Source organism: Carassius carassius, chromosome 6 (genome assembly GCF_963082965.1).
Source record: "Carassius carassius chromosome 6, fCarCar2.1, whole genome shotgun sequence".
NCBI lineage: Eukaryota > Metazoa > Chordata > Actinopteri > Cypriniformes > Cyprinidae > Carassius > Carassius carassius.
In genome coordinates, this window is record NC_081760.1 from 8,408,827 (window position 1) to 8,433,501 (window position 24,675).

Genomic DNA, 24,675 nt, shown 5'->3' on the forward strand with positions numbered 1-24,675 from the left:
CAGTGGGTGTGGCCAAAATATTGCTGTAGAAGAGTGAGCAATAGAAACAGGCCTTTCATTCTGGTGCATTGTTACCGCCCACTGAGATGCAGTTTCACTTGCAAGCAAAGATTTTAGACTCGCATAAAATGACAAGCATAACACAGAGCAAAATAACTGCATAGAATATTTATTTGCAATGACAGGAGTTTTGTTATCAATTACTTTATTTTTTAATTAAAACATTATTAGCAAGAACTTAATTTTTTTAATTACAGTATAATCAGTTTTGCTCTCAAACATAGGATGTTTGATTGAATAAAAAAGACAAAGTAACTCCATATGCCAAAACCAGCACAGCTTGGGTCATGAATATGAATTCAAGTGATGTAGATGTTGGCACATAAGCAGTGGCTTACCATTATTCACCTTCACATTGTTCAGCCAAAGCAGCTAGTCGGCCTTGAAACAGCGTGTGTACTGTTTTATAGTTGAAAATTGTGTTATATGTCTTTAAAATTAATACCATTTATACAGTTTAGTGTGGTTTAAGTGTCCAAATACATTCTGAGGTCACTGTATATCCACATCCTGATTGAACCCGCACAATCCACACAGTTAAAAACACTTAAATTCTTAAAATGCTCCATTATTGTTGTCTGCAGCATTTGTGCGTCTTAACCTGAAAGCAAACCTTTTACTGCCTCACATATTTGTGTTTTCATAATCTTTGCGGTTTAACAGCAGAGCATGAAGTGACGCATTACTTCCTGCACTGAGCAGTTTGGAACCACAGCATCTTGCCCACATTCACCAAATCTTCTCTGAAAATTAGACACTTAAACATGGAAATATTTTCCATCACTGTAACTGAAATACAGTGTGCTAGGAGAAAGAAGTGTAAAAAGGATGCACTCACCTGTCTGATACACAACACACTACTTGCATTTGTGGTTTACAGGCACTCTCCATAGGCGTAATAGGTTTTATACTGTACAAACTGTATTTACTGTAGCCCTACACACACACAAACACACTGCTGCTTTATTACTTACTGCTTTGGGTTTGAAGGGGGGTTGAACTTCCTTGCTTTGCAGTTTTTCCCAGTCCATGTAGCGGAAGAAAGCGTGTTCTTTAATGTCTCGTTCTCCCTCTGGTCCACAGCCCAGGCGCTTCCCTGGATGCTTGGTCATCAGCTGCAAACGTAACAGTGTTTGTTAATGTATGCAAGCATAGACAAAAATATCTAAATTGTGTATTTGTGTGTGTATTTGCCTACCCCTTTGCATATGGCCACTGCTTCTTTGGACATGGATTTCGGGTAAGACACATGATGCTCCATGATGGACTGGAAAAGCTCATCTTCATCCTCACCATCAAAAGGGGGCTAGAGGAAGCACATCGGCACCATTGCATCTATCACAACTTCATAATGACTTCTGAAAATGGCTCATCCAATCTTAATTTAGACCCAGAATGATAACATAGCATTAGTTTACCTGTCCTGCCAGCATTTCATACAGTAGAACTCCATACGCCCACCAGTCGACAGACTTGCCATACGGTTGATATGCAATGATCTGTAACACAGGAGAACATATATATGCCTTATGCACAGACTCACTGTAAATAATATAACACAATCATATGTCCACACACACACCTCTGGGGCAATGTAGTCTGGAGTGCCACAGAAGGTTTTGGTTGTGGCCCCATCAAACATGTTCTCTTTGCACATTCCAAAATCTGCAATCTTAATGTGGCCTTCAGCATCCAGCATCACATTATCCAGCTTCAGATCTCTACAGAAAACCAGAGAGCAATAAGAGTTAAAGTACACATACATTAGTAAATATCTGCTCTGACAACATTTTGAGTATGATAAATAAATAATGCTATGCATCATGAAACATGAGATTTGATTTCATTATTTTTAGATTATTCCTAAAAAATGAACTGGAGTGACAATTTACTGCACAGTGGAATACTGAAAAAAAATCAATGCATAATACTCTGTGTATTATTATAATAGATTGTTAAATTCTGGTATTGTGATGTTCTAATTTCTTCACTGTGCCAAACTAGTGTGCACTCAGGATACATTCACAAACAAATAAAACAAACAAATATATCACCTGTATATAATCCCCTTTGAATGAAGAAAGAACAAGCCGATGGCAATTTCTGCAGCATAGAACCTGATGGTAAAAAACAAAGAGAATTAAAACCAGTTGAATTACTGATCTGATGTATGAATTCATCTAAATAACAGTAGTATTGCTGGTTGGCATGAACATTAATGCTTAAAACCTGACACATCAAGAACCCAAACTGATGACTGATAATTGCTTTTATAAAATGTCAGATATAGTTGTATAATGTACACAAAACATTTGGGGTCGGTATGATTTTGTAATGTGAAAAATATTTTACAATTTAAAATTACTCTTTTCTATTTGAATAAATATTAATATGTAATTTATTTCTGTGATGGCAAAGCTGAATTCCCAACTGCCATTTAATCCAGTTAAATGTATAATTATAACATTGAAATAAAATCTTTTTAACAGTTTTGCATTTGTTTTTAGGATTGAATACATACACAGCATGGGGTTCCTTAAATTTTCCCACTTGTTGTATTTGATACATCAAATCTCCACCGTTGATAAACTCCATCACAAAGTAAAGACGATCCTACAAACAATAACACCACAATTGATCATGAGTTTATCATGTATATCTGTATAGTACGGCAGTGTAAAGAGAGAGTGTGATGTGTACCATGGTCTGAAAGCACGAGTGGAGGTGGGTGAGGAAGGGCGGTTTGCCAGAGAGAGCGAGAACTCTCTTTTCCACCATAGTACATTCCACATCATCGTCCTGAATGACCACATCCTTCTTCAAGATCTTCACTGCATACAGCTCATCTGAGCCTTTACGTTCGGCAAGCATCACCTGCAGAAAAACAGCGTAAAGGAGAACATGTTTATTGTGATACTGAAATAGGGATAGTGCTAAAAAAAATTTAATAATGAATTAAGAATTGTTAAATGTAAAAATAATTGATTGCAGAATATGTTTAATTTATTTGATAATTGATTTACATCATTAAAAGCCTACAAATGACAATTTTTGTTAAATATCCCATAAGTATTTAATTTATAAATAAATGTGGTGTTAATTTTCAATCATTTACTGATAAATGAGAGTATGGCTATAGAATATTGAATACGAACACTTTTTATTCCTAACTTCTGACTATTTTTAAAAAGAACAGAATTTTAAACACTTTTAGAAATAATAAAAATACACTTCCATTCACCAGGTTTTTTTTTATATTTTTTAAATAGGTCTCTTACGCTCACCAAGACTGCGTATATTTGCTTGTTAATAAGGTAAAATGTTATTATAATACAGGAAAACGTTGCAATTTAAAATAACATAAAATAATTTAAATATTTTATGTTATTTTATTTATATTTTATTTTATATTAAATATAAAATAATTTAAAATAATTAATAATAATTATTCCTGTGACTGCAAAACTGAATTTTCAGTATCATTTTTTCAGTCTTTAATGTTACATGATCCTTCAGAAATCATTATAATATGCTTTTTTGCTGCTCAAAAAACATTTCTTGAAAACAGTTGTGCTGCTTCATATTTTTGTCTTTGATGAATAGAAAGCTCAAAAGAACAGCATTTATTTGAAATAGAAATCTTATAAACGTCTTTTCTCTCACTTTTGTTCAGTGTAATGTGTCCTTGCTCAAAACAAGTATACATTTCTTTCAAAAAATAAATAAATAAATTCTCAATCTCAAAAGGTAACATGCTAGTTTCACCAGCCCTTTTACTAACACGACTGTTTGTGTAAATGAGAATGTGTTCATGAATGAATGGTGTGTCTTACTTTGCCAAAGCTGCCTTTGCCCAGCACCATGATGAAATTGAAGTCTGAGAGCTTCATGCGGTCTTTGTTGCCATTAGCATCATATTTAGAGATGTCATTCTTTGAAGAGCCATCTGTATTCTTAGTGCCAGGCCCAATCTTGGCTCTCTGGAGAATAAAAAAAAAGTCAAGAATAATCTGAATATTGTTGAAAAGGGAAGCAAGCTAAAAGTAAAAAAAATGTGTCAATACAAGTGAAAAGGGACGTGGATTTCACCTCAAATTTCTGCCGCAGTTCTTCATTACCCTCCTCTCCATCGGGTGGAACTGGAACATTGAAATACTCCCCTTCCTCTTGGCCTAGCAACTTAAACCTACAATCCAAACAGATGAAGATGATGGTCTGAATCCTCCAGCACTGAAGTCTCATGTGTAGGTGGAACCTTATATCTGGTAGTGCTTACCAACTGCTGACACCTTGTTTCTGCAGCTCAGAGATGCCAAAAGACATGGACCCCATGAAGTCATTTCTGCTGGTCAGATCCCAATCCCACACCTCCACTGATAAACGCCTGTCTTTATCTGTATCTTTGAGGTTACTATGGTAACACAAAGATGGAAACAGCCATTGCACATGTGAAACATCAACAAAAATGAATGCACTTGATTGCAGTTACGTTTATTTGACACTCACAAGTTGAAGAGTTCGTCCCAGGTAGGATTGAGGGAGCACTTGATGGTTTTTGTCTTCTGCTTGCTCTCGTTCTTTGGGTCTGGAATTAATTTAAGCTTCACATATGGATCTGACAGACCGTTTGGATCCATTGGCACCAAGTTACGAGCCTCCTTGACTAGAAATTAAATTACAGAAAAACATAACATGAAAACCAATAAATGAAGGACCATAAAGTATTATTAAACGGCATACATATTCAAAAACTTCAACTGGAGCACCTTAATGTGCAATTTGTATTTCAAAGCAACTAAACCAGTGTTACTTTAGTCTTATTTATTTACTATTGAAATATTTATTCATATATAGATTTAGGTTTTATTTTCATATTTTAGTTTTAATTTTAAGTTTTAATAAATGTTATTTGCTTTCGTCGTTTTTAGTGTTGTTTTAAATACTTTTGTTTACTATTATATTATTTATATTTCTATATTTACTTAATAAAAAAATATTGCCTTTGGAAAAAACAAACAAAGTTAAAGCTAAATAGAAATAAAAAAAAAAACAATTAAAAATTACAAAAATGTAAAGAAATTTTCATATATATATATATATATATATATATATATATATATATAGATAGATAATAACCTAAAAAAAAAAAATATATATATATATATATATATAAATTATATAAAATATATAAAATAACGTTATAGGTTATATATATTTATATATTTATATATAGTTAGGTTATTATCTGCAAATATTTTACAGATTATTCGAAAGAATCTGTAAGTTTGCTATAAATTAACAGCAAAGTGTATGGAACTCCTTTCTATATACTCAGCGCTATAAATGCAGCTCCGAGAGCTGATGGATGGGTGAACTTGTGTGTGGGTGTGTGTGAATGGGATGTGGGGCGATCGTTGACGGATTGATCTCATGTTTCCAGAGGATGCAGTTTCTGCCCGAGGCAAAAAGAGCTGAGAAAAACACAGACTCATTCAGAACACTTTGTTGCCAAGCTGTGCGTGTGTTTTTTTAAATCGAGTAATCAAATTTGCCATAGAAAGACCTAGAAATCCTCTTAAGCTTAGCCAAAAACATTGCAAACAGCAATATTATTGCAACATTTCCATGCAATACTCTTGTTGTACTGATCTGCACTAACATGCATAATGAACATTGGCCATATTTGCTTATAACGTTACATATTCAAAACCAGCACAGCTATGGGTTCTCTAGTTTCTGAACAAAGCCCCTCCTCACTACTCCAGTCTTTGTATTCAAGTCCATAAAGATGAGAAAATTATGATCAGAGCATTTGTTTGAAAAAGCTACCGACTGATTAAAATCACACAAATGACACTGTGAAATCCAGCGCATGGAGCATAAACAGTTTCGATTTTTCTTAGATGTGTATCTCATTAAAACCAATACAACATTTATTGATCCATGTTGGGACCATTAAATTAAAGAATATATTAATATATCTTAGGGCCTAGTTTAACAGACAAGGCTCATCTTAAGCCAGGACAAAACCTTAGTTAAATTAGAATAATTTAATAATAATTTAAAATGCATCGAAAGACATAGATGTCCCTTAAGTGTAACTTTTAATCAATTCAATATTTGTACTATATTTTACTTCAGTTCTATTTAGTTAATATTGTGAGTTTTTGGTACTAAATAATATGTGCAATAATTATAATCCACGAATGGCAATTTAAAATATAACATTTTCTAATATGCTTATTAACTATATTATAATTAGTGTACTAAAACAGAAAAAAAAATAATTCCATTGCAAAGAAGCGAATTAGAGGCATTTGTTCACTAGAAAAATAATATTTATATGTAATGCCATGTTTTAACCACTATATATATATATTTAGCTCTACTCTAGTTGCTCTTAAGAGTATTGCCGGTCATAATTGCTTACTTATTTTATTAGATTTTGCTTTTGAATGTATATTTAGACATTATCAACTTTCAGTTTTTTTAATGTTACATTTAAAAAGGTTAATTACTCACATCCCAGTGTTATTCGCATAAGTGTACAACATAAGTATTTATTACATAAGGCAAGCAAATACAACATTTTATGCAATAAACAAAAGTTTAAAATAATGTTTAAAAAACACAAGGCAACCAATTACATTCAGTGAAAATCTGTATTCCTTGAATGGGCAGACTTCACTGAAACTCATTCAACCTCATACAGGGAGCGAAATTTTGTAGAAAAACAAACATTTTTAAAATAAGACAAATAGCATCTGGTTATGGCTGCTATTAAGGTGTTTCTCATGTTATCTTAATGCAATTATAGTATAACTATAACGCGCTTCACAAAATACTAATTCCAGTCAGATTTCAAGCAATACATTTTTAAAAGAAATTATGTAATTTCTCCAACATTCTGGCGAGTGTGCTTGAGAAACACTGAAATGAATGGGCTTGAACGCAGGAACTATATATATATATATACTATATATAGTGGCTGCTGCCTTTTGTGATGTGACCATAGGCGTATAAAATATAAGTGAATATAACAGTGACAGAGTCGCTAGGAAGGCTCAGGTAATGGTAACGGTTCGGCAGGTAGGTGTACAGCTGTGACAGGCAGACACAAATAACAGTTTCCTATATGGAAAGATATTACCCCATCTGCAGTTATCCATCTTCACCTGTACAAGTAAACACTAAGCATCAGCAGCTAATGAGGCACATTGAAGTAATGTCAATTCCACTCTTTGACTTATTAGCTAGAGGAGCTTTCAATCTAGAACTAGTGGACCAATGATGATGCTTAAAGGGGTCATATGATGTGATTTTCAAGTTTTCCTTTCTCTTTGGAATGTTACAAGCTGTTCGTGAATAGATAAGATCCCTAAAGTTGCAAAGACTAAAGTCTTAAACCCAAAAAGATATTCTTTATAAAAGTTAAGACTCGTCCACACACTCCGAAAACGCCTCGTTTAACCGATATCTACGTTACTGTGCAGGAAGATTTGCATAACACCGCCTGAATGTGTACACAAAGAAAGAAGGTGGTTCAAACCATATATTCAGATTTGTGCAGCACATTTTACGGAGGACTGTTTCCTGAGAGAGTAGCCTACAAATGTCCTGACAAATAATGCTGACTCACAGCCTGTAAATACGCTTTCATATTTAAAGGAGCATTGCGTAGGTTCTGAAATTTCTAACCGTTACTGACACCAGTGGCCGTTAGAGGAACTGCAGCCAGTCTCATGCTCGTTCTCAGTGCGCACGCTCTTTTTTTTTTTAACTTACGAGAAGTGTTCGTGGGTGTCTGAATTGTGTTGGAGGCTGGTCGCTTCTTTCCATCCGCAGAGTCCACTTGAAAACACTATTGCCGCTGCTTACTATAATGGCTGGCTTGCAGTACGGTTGTAAGCCCAAGTAGACGAGAACGCGCATGACGTCACATTTTGTGAATTTTCGCGCCAATTCGGGCCCGACTCCTCCACACACAATTGAGCCTACAGGCTGATAGAGGCAACCGTGGTGGACAGTCGAGGTGTCATTCTTTTTTTTTACATCATGGTTGGCTCATACATGTACAAATTAAAACTCTATCTTAAAGATTTTTTTAAGTAAAAACCTCCACATAGCTCCTTTAAAGGATTTGCCATAGATGATTCAAACATGAGTTTTGAGCAGTGTAGTGTAGCGCTTGTTGTTGGTAGTTTCTCTGATCATAAATGCAGACATGGTTTTATGTTTACATGGCATGATGCAACGCAATGCAAATAAAGACAGTATAAGTCATTATAATCAGTAATTATGTCCCCACTGGATGCAACAAATGCCTCATTTGCATTAGGTTTCATTGGTTTTGTCTCGACACGCTGGGAGACGGCATCACAGTATGTTAAGTGGCATAACATTTTCGTCACACGCTTGAGGCATTTGGCAAATCACAACGCACTGGATAGCTGGCCGATCAGTGTACTCCTCGCTTTTCAGAAAGATGAGCTTTGTAAAAATCGACGCATTTCAAAAATGCGGGGCATAGAGGAGAAACAATAAAGTACAGTATGTGAAAAATAAGGTGTTTTTTGAACCTTAAACTGCATTGCATTTCACCAAATACAAAAAATACTGTTCTTTTTAGCAACATCATATGACCCGTTTAAATCAACCATACTTTACATGAAACTCTAACCAAAACATTTTGAAAAGCAAGTGCAGAACATGGAAACAAGAGCAAAGGGAAAACAGCATAAGCATACCAAAAAAAAAAATATGAGCAGAAAAAAGAGTGCACAAAAAAACAACGTTTCAGTTTTGTGCAATATGATTTCAAATGTGTTTAAACTTTGGTTTCACATTTATTAATTTTTTATCTGTGACTGCAATACTTTCTATGGAAAATTGATCCCATACACATCCTACTACGCTGTAATGCATACAGTGAGCAGCTGGAAACAAGCAAACGCGCCCTGGTTGGAGTATGTATTAACATCATAAACTGAAAGCAATCTTTCCCTGGATTACTTTTCAAACATTTTACAATAGATCATCCAAGTCTAATATGATTCAGTGGGCTGTACTAAAAGACACTGAATGGGCTGCCAGTTGCCCATCCCTGCTGTAGGGTGTTGTGAATCGCTAAAATGGCTTAATCTGAGATCATTACAAGTCAGTGGAATGTTTCCACTATTTTATATAAAAATGAGTGTGTGAGTGAGAACTCACCGGTCACGGTGAGAACATTATTTGTGATACTAGCACTGAGATGCAGCCGTCCTCTCCTCTCGGTGTGGTCTGTTCCACACAGACTGGGAACATTTTCCACGCATCGTTTATGAATATTCATCATACAAGCTGCAGAAAACCACACATAATTAGATTGACAGAATTACACATGCAGCATTTGTTTCTCACTCACTACTTACTAAGAAATGCCCAAACAATCACCGCAGACACCATGACACACACTCACACAACCACAATCACATTCAGACACACAAAGAACAACCCACACCAACTAAAACGTGCACGGAACACTTAATAAAACAAATGAATGTACTGCATATAAAGTAGTTTAAAGATCCAAAAACTATATATTTTCATATATGCCCAAATCTATGGTATTTTACAATATATAGAATATTTATATTTATGTTTAGGCATTCAAACTTTGATTGTCTTTTAATTAGTTACACATAAGTAAAAACACACAAGTAAGAGTATTTATAGTGTCATACATAACGTAAATTTACATTTCTTGCATCATTTCCAAAGGATCTAAGAGATGAGTAGATCAAACAGTTCATTATGTAATGCATGGTCATAACCAACAGAGGCCTGTATGAGAGATTTCATTGTTCAGTGTGTGTGTGTGTGTGTGTGTGGGTTTAAACTCACTGTCGCATTTCATCCCCTGGTGTATGAGCCCGTACAGTAGAGATCCACAGTGGTCACAGAATGTGGGGCTGGAGTATGTGTGTACCTTGAACTTATGCTTACTGCGAGGGTCCTGTGACACAAAAACATATTTCTTTTCAAATTAAGAGACTACCTCAACTATGATCTCTGATTCATAAAGAAAATGGCAGATAAAAATGCTTTGCAATGCCACAGTTCATTCCAGCTCAAGTATAACTAATATCTGTTCAATTTCTCAGAACATTTGAATGAAAATTCACAGAAATCACACATTCAATCCTATAGGAAGTTCAATAAACTTCAGTTTATAGAAAGGTCAGCTGCACCCACATATTGAAAAAGTAAGCACTGCAACTGATAGCAAAATATACCAGAAGGAATAAAAAAAATCTATGTAGTGAATATGTGAAATGGTATGATAAATTCCTACAGCTAGGGGGCGCCAATGTAGAGACCCAAATAAATAATGTACTGCAAAGACTACTATTAGAAATAAAATGCAGCTACAGTATGTTGACTGCTGCTGTTCCTTTGTTTAAGTGATTCCCCCAAGGACAAAATCAAGTTAATTATTCAGCAGCTGACACTGACTTCAAGCTTTTGTAAAGGAGTCAATGGTCGAGGGGGTCAAGAATCAAAGCTTTCCTACACATCAGCATCACACAACAGAGATTCAACAAATATCACTTGTGAAGTACAGTATCATTCACAGAAAACAAACATAATTGGCTGCAAAGCAGAAACAAAGCACAACACAGGAAGTACGCATGTGCGCCTGCTTTTACACATATAGGGAGGAAGCGCGGTTATAAATAGAGATTAGAGAAGAGAAAACTGATGTCTCTGCCTGTTTGCTTGTGAATATATAATGCAAGCAAACACATGAGGAACATGATTAGTGTTAGGCTTCATTAAACAGTACATAATCAGTTACCACTGAATAAATATTTAAACTGCTCACCAAGCAGTGTATATACATGAATAAGTGTGTGAGTGTGTATGTGTACTGCTTAGTCACAGGAAGAAGTTTCTTTCAACTGAAAAGGAAGTGTTCTTCACTATCAGAAAAGATTTGGCAAGAGAAGCCAGAAAGGGGGTGGATGAGGGCGTTTTATAGTGCGCTCACAGGCTTTACTTACATCTGATGCTGGGCCCTTGTCTGCCCCAGGGCAGGAGAAAGCAACAAACTCATGGCAGCGTTTGTGGACCACAAAACCGCATACTGGGGAGAGAGAGAGAGAAAGAAAGAGAACTTCATTAAAACAAATGTACATCATTGTATTAGATAGCAAAATATCAACTAGATATCAATTAAATAGCATCCTATTTTACAAAAGCACAGCATTGGCAAACTTTTAAGCAAGTGTGTTAGGTTTTAATGATAAAACAACAGATATACTGTACAGAATGAAAACAGCAAGTAGTTTCAGGTTGTCAAATGTTAGTGTAACAGGTTGATAGTAAATGTGATGAACTACACTGCTCTGTTAGTGCTGAGTAAAGCTGTGCCATTTGTTTGCAGATGCCACGTGGTTTGATATTTTGTGATCTAATGCAGTCACACTCAGATATATTTAAGTACATCTCAATACTTCTTGGAGTAACTATTTATTTCCCAACTGATATTTTTAAGGAGGTACATCTTCAGAGCTTGAGATAGAGGACATTTGTGCTTCTGGCTGCTAAAATGAATCATTTTTTTAGCATTAATTATAATATTACAGTTTTGAAATAAGCTCTATTTCTATATTTTCCATTTTTAGTAATATCATTATACAAGTTTGTCATTTTATTCTTTTTTTAATATTTCTATTTTGCTTTTTTTATTTAGTCATTTTAGTTTAACATTATGGTCAATTAAAGTTATTTTTATTTGTATATTTTTTGCTTAAGTTTAAATATTTATATATATTACATTTTAATATTTCTAAGTTCTAATATTTCAATTAACAATAAAAGTTAACAATAACAACACTGACTTGAATCTAAGAAGATTAAGTAAATTGTAAATTTGACATTTTTATTAGCTTTTGTTTTTATTAAAAAAATAATAATAATTTTAGTTCTTTAAAGCTGCAGTCGGTAACTTTTGATGCTCTAGCGGTTAATAAACAGAACTGCTTGCGTCTTGCGGAAGAACATTGTAGCCGGAGCTACTTACCTCTGTTTATGTTTATGAAGAATCACAAAGGTACTGGGTTACTCTGCCGCGGTACCTACCCGAAGCAATCTAAAATAGTCCAAATATAAACACCTATTATAGTTGTACCCTAGTGATTCAGGACAGGCTAAAAACACGTTTTGGAAAATGGATTCATGGTGTACTCGCTTATTATATACATTTTGTAAATTTTGAACACAAAAAAAGTTACGGATCACAAAACTTATCACGGATCCGTGGTTTGATTAAAGTCAATTTTATTTTAAAATGCGCTACTTTGTCTGGCTCTGATATAGCTGCCGCGCAGCCTCTCTGTATTCACCACTCTGCAGACTTGCTCAATGTCCCGCCCATGGCGCTATCTGATTGGTTACACCTCACGAGTAATAGCCTATCAACACTTGCGAGACGGTTGAAGCCGGTCCGCTTGGCAGTGGAGTTGCTAACTTGGCGACTTTGTCGCTAGATTTAGCTACTTTTTTCCAAAAAACCGACTAGTGACAAATCTAGCGACTTTTTGGGCAATCATTATTTAGTCTCTGAAACTCTCTGGTGCTGCTAAACGAGCGCGAGGTCTCTCTTTCCCCGAGCGAGCCTCTCTCTCTGCTTCTGCGGTGTTCAGTGAGCGCAGAGAGGAGCAGCACTTTCAGTTAAAAAAGAAAAAAAGATATTCTGTTGCTTCTAACTCTATTTTACAAGCAAGTATAGCCAACATCAGTCACAGCACAATCACTGACTTCATCGTATGTGTATTTGATTTCATTAGTGCGGATTAATGTTTGAGAGCTGGTTATGTAGTCTTAATGGCAGCTTTTCAGTCATTATAATTAACATTATTAACATAATTAACATTTTAATTAAACATTAAAATATAGTAATAAAAGTTTTATTGAGTATTAAATTAAATGGCTAAATTAAATTGCAGTATGTGAGCATAGGGAGGCAATACAATACGACGCACTTACATCATAAATATGCTAATTAGTGCATGACTTCATCTAGTTCATGTTCTCATGATTTATTTTTATGAATTAAAAGGTTTCAAAACATCCCCCCCTCTGTTTTTTTCACAAATCGCACCCTGCTTATACTTCATCATGTACATGTTGAGTCTTAATGGATTATATGCATTGAACCTGAGTCAAGAATTTTGTCTTCCGGCTTATATTTGCCTAATCACCCAATTTGACTATTATTTGATCATAAACCTCACAACCTAAAGTTAGAACCAAATGTTAGGTTCAGAAAATCTAATACTCTCTTAATGTTTTCAAGTCACCAAAACCCCAAATTCTGTGGTAAATCCAAACAGTTGAAGACATTTGTTGATACAGCATTTTACTACAAAACTCAAAATGGTTGATACCCAAAAAGGCAGACATAGAAAAATTAGGTATCGTTCTATTCGGTATACCGTTCCAAATCTAATGAGACCAATCTTGTTTCAGACAAACTATTAATAAGTTCTAAGCAGGAATGTCAAATTTGTATGACTTTTGACCAGTAGGTGGTGCTGTGCTGAAACTACTCTTATTCCCTCAGGTAAATACTTGTTATAACACATACCAAGCTTTGTCAGAATCTGCTTTTCTGCAGTTGCGGAGATGTAGCCTCATGTACATTTATGCACAAACTTCATCAAATTCATTAATACACGTTACATAAACGGTTTGGTATATCAAAAAGCTTTAGATAACTTTTTTTGCTAGAATGCTCTGAAGATAATCTGAGCAAATGTTGGTTACATTTGGCCCATTGTCTAGGACACGTTCAAAAAAAATTTTTTTACAAAAAATTTCGAAAAATCTTGTCCCGTATAAATTGTAATTTTGGTATGCATTCAACTCTGTATGAGCAAAGCAAACATAGAAAAATAATTTTGCTTTTAGACCTTACGGTTAAAAAGATATTAGCAGAAATAGGAGTGCAAATTTGGCCTATTGGTGGCAGAAATTTATGGCAGCTTTTTGCAAGCATTGTCTGAAGATGATCTGAGCCAATTTTGATGAAAAACAGACAAACCGCCTAGGATGAGTTTGAAAAGGTAGATTGTTCAAATAATTAAAAATTGCGAAGAAAAAATCTTGACCAGTAGAAATTTTAATTTAGTTATACATTTGGCATAAGACGAGGAATCAGAAGAAAAAAATATTTTGCTTCTAGACCTTACGGTTAAAAAGTTATAAATGAGAAATAGGAGTTCAAATTTGGCCTATTGGTGGCGCTTGAAAGGTTGAGATAGAGACTCCAAATTTGGTCAATATTGAGACTGCTAAATCTGTGTGCCAAACTGTCCCGTAAGTGGTTCTATGGGCTGCCATAGACTTCAAGAGCAGAAGACAAAGAATAAGAAAACAAATGTATACAATAGATACCTAAGCACCTTCAGTGCTTGGCCCCTAAATATGTTCATATTTGCCACTGTTATTGATGGGGGTTAAATAAAGGGTGACATTCACACCTAAATCTATGTATACAAATAAAACTAGCATTAGGTCAAAAATTAAATATAACACACTAAACATTTCTGAATAACCAGCCCCATTGGGGATCCCATGGAGTTCATGTTCATGTAGGCCTAAATGAAATAACTGAACTTTTCACACAATTTCTATTCTGATTTCTGTAAAACATTTTCAAAATGTCAGTGTCAAATAAAGGTAAATGTATGGGCATCAATACATAAATGATGTTTCGGTCTGTTTACAGCTGATTTTAGAACACGTGTTGTTTTCATTTGTCACTCGTCTCCTAGCAACAATGCACATGTTTCCGTGTGAGTTTGTTGTGATTGGAACACCTTGAAAGTCTGGCAGTGTATGATCTTCAGTCGTTTATGATGGACAGTTTTCGTATTAATGATGCCCAGTGATCTGTTCAGATTTTAAAAGTCATGTAGTGTATTCTAGCCTTTACTTGTACGGTTAAAATATCTAAAATCTGTGAATCAAGATAAATTTACTCGAGAAGCAACACTGAATAAGATATTTAGCATATCTTTCAAACAAGTGTATTTTGTCTTATTCACTAACAGTTGTTTTTCCCTTCTGTTTCAGGCACAAACAAGTTAAAGATAAGATAAGTGAACAAATCTGCCAGTGCAGTAAAACAATATACACTTGTCAACAAGTCTAAATATCAAATGCAGTGTTACTTCAAGTAAAATTATGTTGTTAATGGATTTTGGGAAGAGTAGTTTGTTAGAAGGACTCTAGCTTGTAGACATCTAAACTATGAATTAACACATGTGGAATTATATACATAACAAAAAAGTGTGAAACAACTGAAAATGTCATATTTTCAGTAACCAAAGCAAAAGGTGGCTACTTTGAAGAACCTACAATATGAATTTTCAGTTTTTTCACACTTTTATGTATATAATTCCACATGTGTTAGTTCATAGTTTTGATGCCTTCAGTGTGACTCTACAATTTTCATAGTCATGAAAATAAAGAAAACTCTTTGAATGAGAAGGTGTGTCCAAACTTTTGGTCTGTACTGTGTATATATACACACACACACACACACACACGTTTTTTTTTTTAACTATTAGGAGGAAGCTCTTAAAGATTTAGTGTGTCATTAATAACCCCAGTCATATTTCACCACAACATCAAAGAAAAAAAAAAGTTTAAGTCTGTACATTAAGATTCATAAATATTGTAACAAATCTATTGCTCAATGTTAGTTTATGCTTGTTGATGCGTCAACTAAGGAAGGTTTTCAAAAGTGTTATCTAGAAGCCTATTTGGTAACCCTTTACAAAAAAAGGTTCCATTTGTTACCATTAGATAACATGAATGAACAATAAAATAAACGCTTCAAGCATTTATAAAATCTTAATTTTAAAATGATTAAAATCAAATGCTGTATCTGTCAATATTATTTAATAGACTTCTTGCCTATATTAAAGCATACTTTTCTGTAAATATGCTAAATGAATTGTAAAGTTGACTGACAAAAAACTGGCATGTCTTGATAGCCTTAAGGAAACAACGATCAGATAAGCACAAACACACACACACCCACACACTCCCACACAAAATGTTACAGGCCCTTAGACTTTAAACACTGGGATCTAGCATTCATTATTAACTGGACTATTAAATATGTATTGTTGACAAATTATTTATGAGGTTGATAACTCAATGGCAACTGTTGCAATCTGTGATTCCACTGCAAATCTCTTTCACAAAGATGATTTTTCTTTATGTATGTATTTATCTATATATCTATTTCACACACATTTAGTGTAAGTTTTAGCCTTCTGAACAGCTGGCCCAACTTAACAGAACTTAAACATAAATACATGAGTAGAGGTGAGGGAGGGAGCCACAGTCTGGCATGCACTGACATTATGCATAAATTCCTATAGTTGGAATTACATAAACGAGAAAGCGACGACGGTTGAGTCACAGCAGATAACTGAAGCTAAAGGATCTCCCTTTCACATGTAAACAGTCTATTATATTCGGCCCTTCCCCTTTTCTTGAGAAGCATTCCAGGACATTCCCTCTGTAATCTGTCAGCTGTTGCCTAGCAACAAGACCTAAGGGTTAAATAGTGTGGAACTGTTCTCTGCATTAAATGCCAAGTTTGTAGTCTGCCTCAGTTTAACTCTTCACAATACCACAATTACACACATATAGAGGAGAGTGGGGTAAGATGTGTCAGGGTAAAATGTGCAGCTGTCTTTATCTGGCAAAACTTATACAATTTTTGTCATGTGATTATATACACTTCCATTCCAAAAGTCTGGGGTTGGTAAGATTTGTTTTTATGTTTTTGAAACCAGTCTCTTATGCTTCGCAAGACTGGATTTATTTTATCAAAAATATAGTAAAAACAGTAATATCAAGAACTGTTAGGCAATAAAAATAAAAATAAAAATTTCTATTTTATTATATATTTAAATGTAATTTATTTCTGTGATGGTAAAGATGGTAAAGACACAGTGTTACCCCCATGATCCTTCAGAATTTATTTTAAGATGGTAAACTTAAACATTTCTTATAATAAGCCGTACTGAAAACAACTGCCTATTATTTTGTGGAAACTGTGATGCACTTTTTTTTAGGATTCTTTGTTGAACAGAAAATTCAAATGAACAGCTTTTATTTGAAATAAAATCTTTTGTGACATTAGCATCATACTGTATATGGGGCGGTTTCCCGGACAGAGATTAAGTCCTAGTACTAGACTAAAATAACCCTTTAAACCATATTCACAGAAATCTGCTTTCTCTGTCATGGTTTTAAGTAGTTTTAAACTTAGTCTTGTCCAGAGTTCAATAGGTTGATTTCTCGGAGGAAGACTAGAGCTACTTCAGGACTAAATTGAGCCTTAAATTCAGGAGGCAGGTTTAACTGCAGATAAACGTTGTGTTTCCAGCCTTATATATATATATATATATATATATATATATAGAGAGAGAGAGAGAGAGAGAGAGAGAGAGAGAGAGAAGCCTGTGGAAATAAATCTGCACTATTAATCATTTTGATCCTTTATTAAAAAAATAAAAAAATAATTAAAATCTTTATCCTATAATGCCTGATGAGTTTAGAGAACGCCTGACAAGAGATCATAGACCATTCGTTCATAGAGAACCCTCCAGATAATTATTTTGGATAATTTTTCTGTTGAAAGATCCAACCATAGCCCATTATAAGGCTTTCTGACCCCAAGACTCAACTATTTTCTGCAATTATCCAGCTGTGTTCCTGGGAGAGTCTTTGGCACTCACTCAAACTATCTTCCTCAAGTTGCATTGAGACAGTACAAATGCAGACAATATAATGTAGGCAGATTTGTAACATTTCCTGTTGACTGGAACTCCTTCATTGTTGTCATAATGGTAGAAATGGAAATGTTCAATGCTTTAGCTCTTTTCTTAGATTTTTAGATTTTCTATTTTGTGCTTTTTTCCTGACTTCATATTTTGAAAAGCTTAAAGAATCTGTTGCTGCACATCAGAAATATGTTCTTTGTCTTTTTCTCATAGTGGTGGACGATAAAGGAAATTTGGCCCTTATGTTCCCTCATATTTATATTCCTGTGAATCAGGAAGTCATGGCTGGAAAAACCCCATGTTTCTAGTAAACCTGGCGTGCTAACAAATGTAAATATGAATGGGAATGTAGATCTTCAGAGATTTGAATTACAATAATTTCTAGGACAACAAATAATTGTGGCTAATTTGCATTAGAGAAAAAATATTTTAATAATACGATTTTATTGAAAAGTTAAATAAAAAAAAGTATTTATTTTATAAGATCAAAAGGATAAATAATACAGATTTCCTTTTTCGTAACTTTTTTTCTTCATGCCTTTTCATATGCTTCATTTCAAAGCATGTAAAATGAGGCAAATTTCACCAAAGACATCTGAGGTGGTGCTCTGAAAAAAAAGTACAACCATTCAAGTACAAACAACTGGTTTATATTCATGTATTTATGCAAAATGTAAACCGTTTAAGTATTCCCAATAATTACTTGCCCACTGACATCACACATTTCTCCCTAACCTTCCTACTTGTTATAGAAGTATATTTATATTGTTCAATGTTATAGGAGCTTAAAATATAATATGGCATTTTAGCTTTCTCTCAAACTTTGTTCCTGACCAGAGATAACTTAAGTGGCACAGCTTAGGCAGTTCACACCTACGCATTTGTGTACTTTTATGATAAGACACAAGTTCCAACCATGACATGTTTGACGTGTTTTCTTTGGAAGCTAAGCAAGTTTAGACCTGCAAAGCTTTAAAAAGTTCGACCTTTGGTGCATCTCAAACCCTAAAATATGGCACTGCAGTTATAGAAACACTGCTCTTGCATATTAGGCAGACTAATATGGCATCATAGGCATCATGAACTACTGCACACTCAAGCTTGCAAACTTAGCCTGAATTGAATGGATGGTTGCTAGGATGTTCTAGGATTGTCCTTAGATTTGGCTCAGATCCCACATTTGCACAATGTGTGCAAAGTGATGAAAAATGTTTTTTTTTTTACATATATAACAAGGGACACTTTGAATGCTCAGAGAAACATTTTTATAATGTAATGGGAACAGTGGAAAAACATTCTTAGAAAATATTTTTGTTAGCTGCAGGTCTACTGCCATAGCAGGAAAATAAAATTCTATATGCAAGTGATAGAATGCATTTAACTAAACCATGTGCACTGTTAAGATAAATAAAATAAATAAACAGGCTAAACAGGCAAAGTTTAAAAAGGAATAGAAGAGCTTCCCTTATCTTTTTTTTTTTGTCTTTTTATGTCAAAGGCTATGCATTCAATTGAATGAAACTCTAAATTATGTTGATGTACAATCACCTGTCTTTTGGTAGAAGCAAGCCAGATTATGTTGATCTGAACATGAACAGGTTGCATGACATACTCTCAATTTTGAAAACTATGCAAGGTAATAAAATTAGACTCAGACTACATTAAAAACAGGCAGAGCAGTACAATTATTAAAAAGTGATTGCAGAGGCGCATGAAAACGAGAGCTGAAGAAACATCACCTGACACCAGAAGCTTTAATACCAAAGCGAAAATAATTATTTTGGATTTGTGACAAATCAATTCTGCAAGGAGTGGATGCGAAGTAAATAAGATTTATAGCAATGTTGAGATCTTCGTTGATTATAATGGGAGCATTTGCAGGAGTCCATAGCTCAAACGGGTGCTTGAAACAGTGTAAAACTTGCAGTGACAGCTCCGGTGATTAAAACGGAATCTGAGTGTTCTAGTATTGTTTTCTGTGTATAATATATTCAATATTTACATAACGTTTTGTTTATCATGCTGCAAGCGGGACAATACAAGTTAATCATTTAGGCGATGCTTTTTCTACAAGACAGATTTGACATTGCATCAAACATCATACAAAAACAAACTAAATTGTGTTTAAAATCACACTTAACTTAACTTCAGTGGTAAGGTTTTGTTCAAATGCTTAGTGATGCTTGTTTTGCAATCACTACTAATGAAAGGAATTACAGTGAACACAAACTATGATCAAATGGCAGAAATAGGCCTTCAGACATATTCATTATGGAATCTCTTAAATCCCACAGCTATGCATCTTAATTAGAGTCAAGGTCCCTATTAATTATATCTTTGCATTCAATTATTGCCCTCCAGTCATTACAGATGTGTTATTACAGAAGGTTCATGCAGTCAGTGATGACCGGGTTCTGTAACAAAGCCTGCCATCAGTTTGTCTGTCCCTTTAAAACTCTCCAAGCAACCTCAATGTTCATGCAGTCACTATCATTCCCATCATTTCCAACTAAATGTTACCGTTTACCTGGCAGTCATTGTCTGTTGAGTGGCACATTTTTTTGATCTGACAAGCTTCATGAGACAAATGAGTGAATAGAACAAACTGAACCTTAGCCATAACTATAGACCAGAACATTATAGAGACTTAATGGAATTTGCTGACTTTGCTAGTAAGCAACCACATATTAAAAAGAACACCTTAGTAACCACACATCAATGCCCTGGCAACCACTCACAGCTTTAAATAATTGTGCACAGGAAAACAGTACTACTAGTAATTAGTTTCATTTGCAACCTAATGTTTTCAGTTGCCAAACTAAAATAAATAAATAAATAAAAAAGTGGGTTTTGCAGGTTTTAAGAATAAATTGAAGGTAACAATATATTCTCTAGGGAGCAAACAATGAGTTGTCTTAGATTTCAAAGTTTGAAAATACAACTTCCAACTAATTTCATTTACGTTTTAATTAATTTTACTTAAAAAAAAAATAGCTTAAGGCTTGAACAGCTCTGGTCATGATATTATATAAGAAGCCATGTTTATGATAAAACTGATCAAATTACTGCGAGTTTATGATATGTAAACATAAAACAAGAACAAAATCAACTTAATTAAAAGGGAAAACAAGTTTTTATACTCCATTGACAGATAATTGTTCTTGTTTTAAGCATAAACTCACTTATTTTTTGTTAAAATTGTCAATATTTAATTTTACACATTTGCATCTCAAGTAAATATATCTTGATTTAAGGATGATTAGATAATAAAAAAATACAGAGGAAGACATTTTTTGTCATGCATGCAACATGCAATGGTATGACTACGAATATATAACTTTCTGTGGAAAGGTGGTTTGATTTTTAAGACCCACAGAAATTCTGTTAAAAGAACATTTTTTGGCTTTTAGCTTGCACTTATTTTTGCTCATGGATCTTTTACTTAACAGAAAGATTTTTAATGCAACTGAAAGTATATATAAAAAACCTCTAAACTTACATATAAATGCTATGAAATAAAATGATAACATAAATGAATAACAATGAAAGCAACAGCTATTTCTTTTTTTCAAACACATTGCATTTTGCCACTGTTCCATCTTGTTCAAGCTTGTGTAATTTAATATGAACCTACTGTACCTGTTTGGGTTTATAGATTTACATGCACGCAGCTGCACAACAAGTACACATTTTGCAGTGGTAGAAAGATTAGTCATGTATGAATTATGTAATATGATGGCATTACAAAAAGCACTATATTTGGCTGTACCTGCAACAGTGGCATTATTATAAGCATTTCGTACAATTTCAAACATATTATTTTATTGTGGTTTTTTGAACAGTATCCTTTACTCCAACCTCTTGTTTGCATTCTCACACTCTCTATGCACCACCTCACTCTCGTCACTTCATTCTCCAGTGCCAATATTTGCCAGTAAAATGAAATGGTAAAAATAGCTGTTGTGCTGGAATCAGACTGATCTCTTTGTTACCTGAAGCAGGTCAGGGACACACAGCTCTTACAGCTCACTCTTCCCTATTATTTTTTTACTTCTACCAATACAAAATACTTACAAGCAAAAAAAAAAAAGAGTTAAAGATGAAAAAAGTATTATGTATGAGATGTAAATATGTTATTCTTGTCAATTTTAAATTTAATTTACCTGGTAATATTTGCATTATTAATTTAAAGTTTCCCTATTATGCCATTTTTAAGATTCCTAATATTGTTTTGGGAGTCTCCTACAATAGGACTACATGCATGCAAGGTCAAAAAATGCTTTCATTTTCTCAAAATATGCATTTAATTTCACCTCATTTTCCAGCGATTCTAAAACGATTTGTTCGAAGGCAGTTCAAAGATTCAGTCTCTTTAAACCGTTCCTTTCCGTGAGCCTGCTCTGCTCTGATTGGTCAGATGGCCTAGTCTGTTGTGATTGGTCTACAGCAGGGGTAGGGAACGTTGATCCTGTAGCTAAACGCTACAGGGACACAGGCCCTCCAGGTTCAACGTTCCCCACCCCGGTCTACGGCAGCACGTTTAGGAAACGATACGCAAATTTCAATAGTTCTGTATTTTAAATGCTCTATAGAAAATATAAACATCTTTTGGTCCAAGTAAACAGGACACTGATCCATCTTACAACAGCAAGCGTTTTGTGAATCCCGCATTGAACTCCACGAGATTAGAGAAGCAGTCTTCAGTAAAAATGTCGTGTTTGTCGTTGTCTGTAGCGTTGTTTGCGGCCGGCCAACATAGAACATAGGCACACATTATGCAAATGTGTAAAGTGGGATTCTAATGACTAATGACTCGTTTCATCTGTTCAGAGTCAATTCTTTATTTTGGGAGAAAATAACTTCATTAATCATGCACTTTCAGACTTACAACATTTCAGATCGTTTACACTCACATACAGTTACATTATACACTGCATGAAAGGCAATATTGGAAATGGCATAATAGGGGCACTTTAAAAAAAATAAACATGAAATCGCTAGAACATTGTTTCTGTCCTTTTTTTGGTGTATTTCTCGCTAAATAGGTTGATTTGGTCAGTTTTTAGGAGTATACTATCATACAAATGGTCTCAAAGCTAACAGACATGGACTAAACGCAACAAAACTATTTATTTACTCTGATTTATTATTACTTAAATACAGAAGTGTAATTTTGGGAATAGCAGGCTGTTATCTGTTCAGTCTGTACATATGCAACATTACCAAGATAGAGGTCTGATGATATATGCTTTGTTTAATCAGTCTTTATTTCTTTTACACGTGCATTTATATGTGTGTCAAGTAAATGATCAACATAAACTGTTAACATATCGCTGCATCAGCAACAGCCCTGGCTGGCCCTGACTATAAATATATCAACAGAGCCAATATGTCCTACTTCATAAACATAAAAACTGCAAAAAATATATGCAATTTTTTTATGGTTATGCATTTCAGCAATTACTTAAAAATAGCATCATGCCAACATACTGTACAAAATGGCGTTAGATGATGTAAAACAGAGCAAAGATTTATAGTTGGCAGGCTTTCAGATACATTAGATGATGCCAGAGGAATGAACTATAAGAAAATTAAGGATTGAATTTCCCAAAGTGTAAAATAAATAAATAATTATTAATTCACAATATTAGAGATTGCAAAGATAAAGAGCCATGGAAGAGAGATGTTGCTCTAAGTGTGATAAAATATGTTAATCAATTCCATAAATGTAGAATTTGTTGGAGACCATGTGGAGGCAGGAAACATGGGAACGAGGCGTTATTTCCGCAGACAAGCCAAGCAGTCCATTTGTGCAGAACTCATTGTGCTAAAACACGCAGATGACAATTTCAGTGTATAAACTGTTCTATAATGCTTAGCATACCGGTAACTACTGTGATCGGAGTTAAAAATCAAAAAACATCTTTTCACGTCTTTCTTATTTTGAAACGAGGACAGAATCAGGTGAGCCAAATGTTTTGGAAACCCTTAAATATTTATTTGTAGCATTTTAACATGTTTTACTTTGATAATGATTTGCTGAAATTACACATTTCCATACAACAGAAGGAGAAAAGCCACACCAGGATTTACAGGTTTCCTTTTTATTCTGACAGGTGGGGAATCTTGATTTGTTAATTACCTTAAACCTAATTGCCTAGCCCACATGTACTGTAACTGAACCATATTTGATTTGGTCCAAATCCTTTGCGTCTTACGTATTTAGTTTCACTTTTGCTAGACGAAGCAGTTCTATACAGCATAGTGGCTAAAGTACGTTTGGATCATTTGAGTGTTTTATTTATTTACAACTAGCCCTGTTTTCACCTGTATATTTGCTGTCTTAGTAAGTAGCACTGTAATGCAATAATTGTGGATGGTGAGTTTTTAACATCCCATTAATGATCTGAGTAGGAGGTGATGTGTTAGGGATAATGCTGCCAAATGCCAGTATAATGGCAGTAAGGGCTCTGACATTCATGGCAACTGTGCCTGAATATTGTATTTCTTATCTGAATGTTCACTTTGTAGTTCACATGGGGAAGTTGTCACCAAGGGATAAACTCAATGCCAAGCTAAGAGGCAAAAGTTCAATTCACTTACAAATGTTTTTCTCTACCAGTGCTTTTGTGTGGAATGGAAATAATGGTGGAATTATGCAAACAGCTTTTGCTGCAAAAACATTAAGGTATGTGCCTATAGAGAAACAAACTATTATTAATTGGTGTATAGACTATGACAACCCCATATTATTAGAAAA

General features: G+C 34.4%; 1 protein-coding gene across 2 annotated transcripts in view; it reads right to left on the reverse strand.

Moving 5' to 3' along the window:
- Positions 1-24,675, reverse strand: part of LOC132142340 (protein kinase C beta type-like) — a 36,217-nt gene that overhangs the window by 9,999 nt on the left and 1,543 nt on the right. For both annotated transcript variants that reach the window (XM_059552136.1, XM_059552135.1), the window contains exons 3-16: positions 11,106-11,188; positions 9,946-10,057; positions 9,274-9,402; positions 4,567-4,723; positions 4,337-4,471; positions 4,150-4,246; positions 3,894-4,040; positions 2,761-2,934; positions 2,582-2,673; positions 2,115-2,177; positions 1,643-1,781; positions 1,479-1,559; positions 1,259-1,366; positions 1,035-1,175 (exon numbers count right to left, since the gene is read on the reverse strand). In XM_059552136.1, coding sequence (XP_059408119.1) covers positions 1,035-1,175; positions 1,259-1,366; positions 1,479-1,559; positions 1,643-1,781; positions 2,115-2,177; positions 2,582-2,673; positions 2,761-2,934; positions 3,894-4,040; positions 4,150-4,246; positions 4,337-4,471; positions 4,567-4,723; positions 9,274-9,402; positions 9,946-10,057; positions 11,106-11,188 — 1,658 coding nt within the window. The remainder of the gene's footprint in view (positions 1-1,034; positions 1,176-1,258; positions 1,367-1,478; positions 1,560-1,642; positions 1,782-2,114; positions 2,178-2,581; positions 2,674-2,760; positions 2,935-3,893; positions 4,041-4,149; positions 4,247-4,336; positions 4,472-4,566; positions 4,724-9,273; positions 9,403-9,945; positions 10,058-11,105; positions 11,189-24,675) is intronic.